Source organism: Osmerus eperlanus, chromosome 2 (assembly GCF_963692335.1).
Source record: "Osmerus eperlanus chromosome 2, fOsmEpe2.1, whole genome shotgun sequence".
Lineage (NCBI taxonomy): Eukaryota > Metazoa > Chordata > Actinopteri > Osmeriformes > Osmeridae > Osmerus > Osmerus eperlanus.
Genome location: NC_085019.1, coordinates 13,881,646 through 13,890,401, shown reverse-complemented (window position 1 = coordinate 13,890,401; position 8,756 = coordinate 13,881,646). Strand labels below are relative to the sequence as shown.

The following is an 8,756-nucleotide window of genomic DNA, read 5'->3' as shown; positions in this document are numbered from 1 at the left end:
CTGGGTTGCACCAACATGGATTAAATTAATCCTGGTTTAGAGTTAATCTAGGGTTAGTAAATCTATGTTTTAACTGGTTTATAATTAATCAGAGATGTGTTGCACATCTTAATTTTAACCTTGGATTAGTTAAACTAGTTTAAACAAGGGTTAAAACAGGATTAGTTTATGTTCAATGTCCGCCATGATGGATTCCGACGAAATGTAAACAAATTCACAACGTATGTTTAACAAATAGCCTACGGAACTAAATAGCCCTAAATAGGGGATTATCACGCTTCCGGGTTTCATGGGCGGGATTTGTCAACTTTGTGCATGTCCACTTCCGGCGCAGTTCAACAATGGCTGAAACGAAGGCTAGATGTCACTGCTCTGTTCCACTTTGTAAATCGAACAAACAACGCCAACCCTACTTAAGTTTCCATGGATTCCCGACTGAATTGAGTCTAAGGAAGAAGTGGATTAAAGCGGTTCGCCGGGATGAGGGGCCAAACTTTAAAATAAAACAAGGTAGCACGTTTGTTTGTAGCCGGCACTTTAGTGAATCAGACTACACTAACGCTACAGGTAGTGCTAGCAGGCTAGCGTTAGCTGACGTGGCTAACTTTACCAACCGAGGTCGCATCAAGCGTCTGCAAATCGGTTCTGTGCCCTCCCGTTTCCAGTGGAACAACTGGGGACTGCCAAGAAGGGAGTCTGCTTATAAAAGAGCATCAACTCGCTTAGGCCATGACGTTTGTCCAGCCCTTCCTCTGGAGCAGCCCCTACCATGTGAGGAAGAGGCGATGGAGGAGGTCGCAGCTTCGGTGGTGATGACAGAACATGATTACGGTTCTGCTCTTAAACCAGGTATGTCAGTGTTTGCCGGTGTTCTGAAATGTTGGACTACCTCCTCATGATGACCTACCAGCTTCATCACAAGTACAAACATTGCATTTTATATCTTACTTGATTAAACGTAAAGGTGAATATTGAGCTATAAAAAGCTATTTCATGTAGCTTTAGAGGTCCAAAAAACTTCCAATATGCAAGTCACAGACAAAATCTGGGTCAGATGTTTTAATTTTTTCTCTCCTCTCATACAGGTGCACTGGATGCTGCTGCTGCACACATACAGCAACTGGAAGACAAAATCAAGGAGCTGACAACAGAGCTGTCACAGCTGAAAGTGGGTGAAGTGCATTTTCACCGATTTTGTGTCTCAGACAAGGACATCCTTTTTTACACAAGATTCACGTCAAGATATGTTTTTTGTCACTTCTGGGAGGCAATTCAACCATCTGCCTCCATGGTGGTTTATTGGTCGAAAGCTCAGAAAAAGGGACAAACATTTGAACCCATTTCTCCCAGTCCAACGCGTAGGCTGCAACTGGTTGATGAGTTTTTTCTTTTCTGCTGCAGAGTTGCTGCAGGCCTGCAAGAGAAGGTGCTGGCTGACATGTTTCAGGTCAGTGTGTCCACTGTCTCCCGTGTTGTTATAACGTGGGCCAACTACCTTTACCTGCTCCTTGGCTCCCTTCCCATCTGGATGAGTAAACAGCAAGTCAAGAACACCATGCCAAGCAAATTTGTACAGTCCAGATGTTCGGGTAATCATCGACTGCACCGAGGTGCGATGCCAGAATCCATCATCCCTCACTCTCCAGTCTGAGGTTTTCTCATCGTACAAAAACACGACAACCTTGAAGGGATTAATTGGGATTGCCCCATGTAGTGCTGTGACTTTTGTGTCAAGTCTCTTCACCGGCTCCATCTCTGACCGAGAGCTGACTGAACAAAGTGGACTGCTGGACTTACTGGAGCCAGGAGATGGCTGCATGGCAGACAAGGGTTTCACCATCGAGAAGCTGCTAGCTGACCGTGGGGCAATGCTGATTATACCACCCTTCAAGATGACAGGTAGGCATGAAAGGAATGAACATTTCAAATTAAAACTGTGACCAAAATGATAATCATTAAGGTGTGCAGACAAATGTTTAAAAAAGTACTGAGGCACTCACTGAAATAATAGAAATGAACTTATTTCATCTCTAACCACAGCGCAGTTCACCAAAGAGGATGCTCTAAAAACACAAGCAATCGCCCGACTTCGAATCCTCGTGGAAAGAGCAATACGCAGAGTCAAGGAATATCGCATCTGGGAACACACTCTCCCTCTAACCTTGTCTGGGACAGTCAACCAGCTGTGGACCGTCTGCTGTGTGATGACCAACTTCCAGGGACCACTTGATTTAAAAGGCTACATCCCTGTTGAATAGTGTTTCCCCCGATCACATGCATTCAACTGTATACTGAATACATTGTATATATTGAATGAGATGTATATAATGAATGAGAAGTCATTCATCTATAATCAATTGTAAAGGTCAGTCCATCCTGAAAGTATTCAAATAATGTAAATATGTAAATAATGTACTCAGAAAAAGGGAATTAATAAAATCTTTTATTCATTCATTTCCTTTATTCATTCAGTTCATTTCACTTTCTGCTGAAGATACACATTCATATATGTACCAAAGAAGTACAGGTCCACCTTCTTTTTCATCTCTTTTATCATTTCATCATCCCTCCAGACCCTTTCGACTGTTAAGTCTCCCTCAGTATCTGTTATAAAATCGCACCAACTCAATCCAGTTACTGCCAGTTGGCCTTGAACCTGCCAGTGGTATTTATGATTCTGCTTCAGTTTTGCCTGACCATTCACAATTTTTACATGTCCTGCCTCAGAAATGCTGGAGATGTCTGGGCACTTAACTTCAGCAAGCCCAAAACACGGAATGGCACTAGGGTCATATACCCTCGCATCGGGGCTAGCCCCGATGTGAGGAGCATCGGGATGGATAACAAATCCACAGCGTGAGACATTTACATTGAAATGTTTTGAATATTGTTCCAGCACCTGTGGCTCGCGTTCAAGGCCCCTTTTCATGGCGGGAGTCTGGTGTACTCCCTTAAGTATCCGCCCTGCCAGGGTCTGACCAGAAGACGGCCCTTTCACATGGCTAACCTCATAGAACCTACTAGCTGTCACTCTAGGCTTGCGTAAAGCTTGCCATAATGGGCACTCAGACTGCTCACGTGTCTGCTCCTCTCTCTCAGCTGCCATCTCGTGTGTCACAGTTAAGCTGTCCAAATGGAGAAACTGTTGGGAGTTTGGGTCAACGTTTGGAAAAGTAGTGGGAAATGTTGACCCCTCTAAAGGCAGTTTAGGGAATGTTGGTGCACCTGGGTGTTGGACATAATTTCCGCGTTTGACCACAGGAGGACACTGGTTAGACAGGGGTGAACCTCGCGGCACAGGTCCGAACCTGGAGTCGACCATGGAGAGTTGAGACAAGCCATGCAGCACTGAGGATATTAGTGGTTGCGGCCTGAGGTTTTTCAGTCCTTCCCCAAGAGACAAGACTTGCGGGTCTGGGAGGGATCCTGAAATGTAAAATTAAAAACAGTAAGTGTTAAATTATCCACACATCTCTTGTCTTTCTGGAGAATTGCTCACTGCTGTTACACTACTGTGTGTTATATTTGCTACATAATTATGTGTATAAAAGTGGCAAGATACAATTATGTATTATACGGCAGCCAACAGTATGATATTAGTTACAGTAACATTACCTGTGTATGCTTGATAGAGTGTTGATTTGCATACACTCCTGGCAGATGGCTTTGGTCTCCTAACAACCAAGTCCTGAACCGGCTCTGCATGGATCCCCTGGGAATGATATTAACAAGTAGCCATGATTGTAATAGTATCTTGCTTGTAATGGTGTAAACACTATGCTCGCGGTAGCCACACAGAGTGGCACCGCTTCCAATTCACTCCCATGTTAACCAATGTAGCCAGACGTACAGCTGCGCTGCACCGCTTTGAATAGACTTCCAGTCTATTTTTCAGCTGCCCCGTGTGCCACGCTTCGCTCCGCGAACAGTGTGTCCCAGGCGTAACGTTTGGGATACACTGCTCGTGGAGTTAAGGGTGGCACTTGGGGCAGCTCACGCCACGGCTGAAAAATAGACTGGAATTCTATTCAATGCGGTGCAGCTCCGCGCGGCTACAATGTTACCTTTGTCCTTGGTCGATGCCATGTTTGCAGAGAGCTTGTGCAGGCCACAGGTGGTGGTACAGCTCTCACCTGCAGAACAAGAGATAGGAAAGCAAACCGGGATGTGCTTGTTAACAATCAAAGGTAGACCTCTAGAACCAGTGTCACTCCAATCAACCTGCCCATGTTAACATCCCAGACCACAGCCCTCACCTGCAACATGCTGTAATGGGCACTCTGGAACAACAAGGCCACTAGATGGTTGCACAGAACCTTGCCTGCTGTACAGCTGCATGAGGTTTCTTGAAGTTCGGCTGCATCAGCTTGGAAAACAATCTACATTAAAGACAACACTAATAATGTTAGTTGCTAAAGTTAAACTAAAATGAAAATCTTGTTGCAAATGATACAGAAATGTAAGAAAGAGCATTACAATTAACCAAAAATCCTAGGAAATCTGCAACCGCAGTCTAGGAAATCTGCAACCGCAGTAGAGTAGTTAACCCCTTACACCATTAACTTGCTGGATTCAACAAAAAGGATATTAAAGAATTTAAATGCAAAGTTACATTATCATGATATATATTGATATTTGCATACCGTACGTATGTCACAAATCACATGGCTGTTGACTGACTTGATGTAAACAGGCAACAGTGGAAGGGGTTACATTTCTTGCCATTATGCCTTAGCTTCTTAAAATAACCTTCAAATAATGGGGCTGTTCTCGCTTCTTCATCGACCTGTAACACCTAGACCTGACAGCCACCGCCCTGTCAATGATGTTGGACACTGGTGGACAAAATAATTAATGCATATACTGTGGATTTTTCATTCTAGCAAAAGGGACACTCCTATGCTGACGTTAGCTAGCTGACACTGACAGAGGCTAACGTTCTTCCTATCAGAATACAAATTAAAAGGGTGAATTGACTCAGCCTCATTTAAAGGTGAATAATCTTACTTTACTTGGATTTAACGTAGGTTAAACACATTATAACCATACGAACATCTGAGCTGACGCCAAACTGACGTTAGCATAAGCTAACCTACCTAGCTAATGTTATGTTAGCTAGCTAGCTAGTAGCCACTCACCTTCGTAGTCGTAGATGAAGTTCTCGAAAAAGAAACTGTATCCCTTGTCCACTTTGGAGCGGGCTGTGATGGAGTGTTGTTCAGTTAGTCGATGTACGTCAGAAAAAAGTTATTTTGGGTAAATTTACCAGGGATGCAGTATAAGTTAACTTATAATCGTCCATCATAGGTTCGCCAGAGTGATGAGTGATCCACCGGAAGTGGCAGTGCACAAAGATCACTGAATGCGGAAGTACTACGTATCAGCGTGATAATGGCCTATGAATGCATGCGCTCTTTTTCCTATAGCAGCTTTTTGAATAAATGCCGTTACTGATACCGTTAGTTACCGTTTATAGCCTAGGCTACCACTACAGCGGCTATAATAAACTACGTTACAAATAGCCAGCTAGCTAGCTATGGCACGTCAAAGAGGGTCAAACTTTTCAACATTTGAAAAGATGTTGCTGACTGAATTGATGGAGGAATTTGGGGTAATAATTTAGGACAAGAGGACTGACAGCAGTACTCTAGAAAAGAAGGAGCGGAACTGGGTCCGGTTAGCTGAGTGCTTCAATGGCTCTACCGGTATTAAAGAGACGAGGGACAGGGCGCAACTTAAAGCCTGCTGGAAAAACCTCAAGACTAAAGCCAAAAAAGATGCGGCGGAAGAGAGGCGTAGCCAATTTCAAACCGGCGGAGGACCACCAATCAATGCTACAGATCCTCTGTCAAAGAAGATCATTGATATGATCCCGCAGCAGATTTCCCCTCTCCCCAACCCCTACGACGATGACGGCGCATTAGATGACAGTACAGCCACAGAAGCTGCAAGTAACTACGAACTCCAACGCCGTTGGTTGCAGCAATAACGTGACAAAAATGACGAAAATAGGCTATAATTTTGCCTACAAAGCATTTGTTAGAGCCTATGTATTACTGTACATACACCTCAGATGTTAATAATTTTTCTAATTGAATAGCACATCATACTACAGAAATAACAGTTCCATGTTCTCTTTAGTAGCCTATGGTAATTTATTAAATTAGTTATTTCCTATGTCATTGGACGTCAGAGACCTCAAGAGTAAAGTGCATTGTGCATAGTTGTAGGTAGCCTCCTAATGTTTTTTTGTTTTGTCTATCTGACACTATCATCGTACTGGAGCAAGTGGAGCCTCATGGAAACATCGAAGCAGCAGCATCACCTGTGAAGCCCCCTGCTAAGCACCCTAAGCTTAGCTCTCACCAGGAGCTTCTCACATTAGAGAAGGAGAGATGCATGCTCGACATATAAAATGCAAAAATTAAAAAAGATGTCCTGTTGCTACAGAAAGAGGTCCTAACTCTTCAGAAGCAGAGGCTATTGGATCTAAGCCAGTCACAAGAAATAGAAAGATTTTTGAATGAATCCTGAAACTGAAATTGTGTAATGTATTTATTTGCAGCATTCTGCACTTGAGCATCTTCCAGATCATCCTCAAGTGGGTGCTCATCCACCTCGGGTAGATCATCTCCTACTCTCTTCCCAAAGTTGTACAAAACAGCTACTGCAACAATGATGGTCAGGGTAGTGTCCAATTTTGTGCGGAGTCCCAACTGTATACATGGAAATCTCCGCTTCCACACCCCAAACACTCTCTCTATTACCCCTCTTGTTTGAATGTGAGTAGTTGTAGATTTTTTCTGCCTGGGTCTGAGGGTTCAAATGTGGAGTCATCAGGTATGGGCGACATGCATAGCCATTGTCCCCCACTAGGTGTCCACGGATCTCCCCTCTCCAGCAGTGCACAAAGTTGACCGTTTTCAAAGATTCGTCTGTCATGTGTGGATCCTGGCCATCTTGCAACAACGTGTGTGATCTGGGCCTGGTCATCACACACAACTTGGACATTAATTGAGCAGTAGCCCTTTCGATTCCGAAACAGTTCCCCATTCCCACCACCTGGGTTGGTAATGGGAATGTGGGTGCAGTCGATAGCCCCAATTACTCCTGGAAAACCTGCTCTCCCATAAAATCCAGCTGTTGTCTCTCTCCTTGGTTCAAAGTGAATGTACTGAGCCTTTAAACTTGCAATTGCCTTGGACACTCTGCTGACAATTCTGCAGACTGTGGATTTATGAACTCCGAAAAGATCCCCATCAACCATCTGAAAACACCCTGTAGCATAAAATCGCAAAGCTACTAGGAGCTGGAGAAGCGGTGGCACAGCAAAATTCCTCTCACTTCCATGCTTGATTGCTGGTCCAACCTTCCCATTCAGGTATATGACAGACTCCTTTATAAATCTGTACTGCTGTGAAAACTCGCTGTTGTCATAGAATTCAATTGGGTTTAACCTATCTCTAATTTTCCTGCGAGGAACACTTTCCTCTAACCCCATCCAGCGAAGATATGCAGCCATGTTGTCAATAAAACTGAGATAAACCTCCTCCAGGGGTGGTTTAAATATAACTGCTAATCCAGGTTTAGACTAGGTTTAAAATGACTGGTGCAACAGATTTAAATTTAATCTAGATTTAAATGGAAATTAAACAGAGATTGCCAAAGGGTTAGATTTACCCAGGATTAATTGTAAACTAAGGTTAAACTAGGTTTAAAGTTTGGTGCAACTGGATTAAAAGACAAACTTAAACCTAGTTTAAGAGTTAATCCTTGTTGGTGCAACCCAGTGTAGGTTTAAAACAAATTCAGATTTGATTGGAACTCTCTTTTATACATTTATAGTTGGATTTGACATTTAACAGACATTTAATTCATTTAGCAAGTTGTTTAACTCAAACAACCATAACACGGTACATATGGTATACAAAGCTGCAGTTAGCTTGGATGTTATCTTTACATATAGATGGGGTCTTGTTGATGCACACGCAGCTTCAAGGCAGAAAGACGCGTTCCATTTCACTTTTACTGTACCTACACCTTTAATGTTCCCGCCATCCCCCCATTTCTGAATAAAGTTCGACTGATCTGATTTGTTGATTTCTGTTGCTATGAAAACCAGTTTAGCCAAGCTAACTAACATTGTTTTTAGCTAGCTTGCATTACCATTCAATTGCTAACAAAACATTAGTAAAAATAGCTTGCTAATCGGGCAGAACTTGAACTCGGGCAGGAGACTCTGAGACCTCAGCGCACCACTAGCATCTCGTCATATCACGCAGTCGGAGCACAGCTAGATAATCAGCGTCAGCGCTCTTGGGTACCCAGCATGCAGTGCGGCATGTTAAAAAAACAACAGCTACGCAAGGGATTTCAGTTGTTGTGTTCGTTCAGTTAGATGTTTGTAATGTTATTGGCCGGGTTTCCCAGATTCGTTAAGAAGCTCTTAACGCTAAGAGCTTCTTAGGAGCATTCTAAGAGCGTTCTAGAGCGTTCTTAGAACGCTCTTAAGAAGCTCTTGGGTACCCAGCATGCAGTGCGGCATTTAACCCTTTGATACACAACATGGGTCTAAAGTGACCCGGGAGAGTTAACATTTTCTATATCTTCGCAAATTTTTTTTTTAATCATTCAGTATTCCAGGTATTCCTCAATTAACTTGTTTTTGGTCATCACAAGTCCTTATTTTCATTTTTTCTTTCTTACTTTTGGAATAAAAATAATTTTTGTAACACTACCCCTCTAATGCACAACAT

At 43.1% G+C, this 8,756-nt stretch overlaps 2 protein-coding genes across 2 annotated transcripts; one reads left to right on the top strand and one right to left on the bottom strand.

The window, feature by feature from the left end:
* Nucleotides 1–325: 325 nt before the first annotated feature.
* Nucleotides 326–1,508, top strand: LOC134037885 (THAP domain-containing protein 6-like). Its single transcript, XM_062483448.1, has 3 exons — nt 326–849; nt 1,086–1,168; nt 1,402–1,508. Exons 1-3 carry the CDS (start codon nt 342–344, stop codon nt 1,435–1,437), a joined length of 627 nt encoding a protein of 208 aa, XP_062339432.1. The 5' UTR covers nt 326–341; the 3' UTR covers nt 1,438–1,508.
* Nucleotides 1,509–2,464: 956 nt separating this feature from the next.
* LOC134037867 (uncharacterized) lies at nt 2,465–5,363 on the bottom strand. Its single transcript, XM_062483425.1, has 5 exons — nt 5,139–5,363; nt 4,257–4,379; nt 4,065–4,133; nt 3,616–3,712; nt 2,465–3,426 (listed from the first exon to the last, which is right to left on the bottom strand). The coding sequence occupies exons 2-5, from the start codon at nt 4,263–4,265 to the stop codon at nt 2,474–2,476; spliced, it is 1,128 nt and encodes a 375-aa protein (XP_062339409.1). The 5' UTR covers nt 4,266–4,379; nt 5,139–5,363; the 3' UTR covers nt 2,465–2,473.
* Between the last annotated feature and the right edge of the window lie 3,393 nt (nt 5,364–8,756).

What these genes read in the sequence shown, in the direction of transcription:
- LOC134037885 (XM_062483448.1), top strand. Translation starts at nt 342, where the DNA reads ATGGCTGAAACGAAGGCTAGATGTCACTGCTCTGTTCCACTTTGTAAA. An exon ending in CGGTTCTGCTCTTAAACCAG is followed by an intron (nt 850 to 1,085) that starts GTATGTCAGTGT and finishes CCTCTCATACAG; the next exon opens with GTGCACTGGATGCTGCTGCT. An exon ending in CAGAGCTGTCACAGCTGAAA is followed by an intron (nt 1,169 to 1,401) that starts GTGGGTGAAGTG and finishes TTTCTGCTGCAG; the next exon opens with AGTTGCTGCAGGCCTGCAAG.
- LOC134037867 (XM_062483425.1), bottom strand. An exon ending in GGCATCGACCAAGGACAAAG is followed by an intron (nt 3,713 to 4,064) that starts GTAACATTGTAG and finishes TATCATTCCCAG; the next exon opens with GGGATCCATGCAGAGCCGGT. An exon ending in ACTCTATCAAGCATACACAG is followed by an intron (nt 3,427 to 3,615) that starts GTAATGTTACTG and finishes TTTACATTTCAG; the next exon opens with GATCCCTCCCAGACCCGCAA.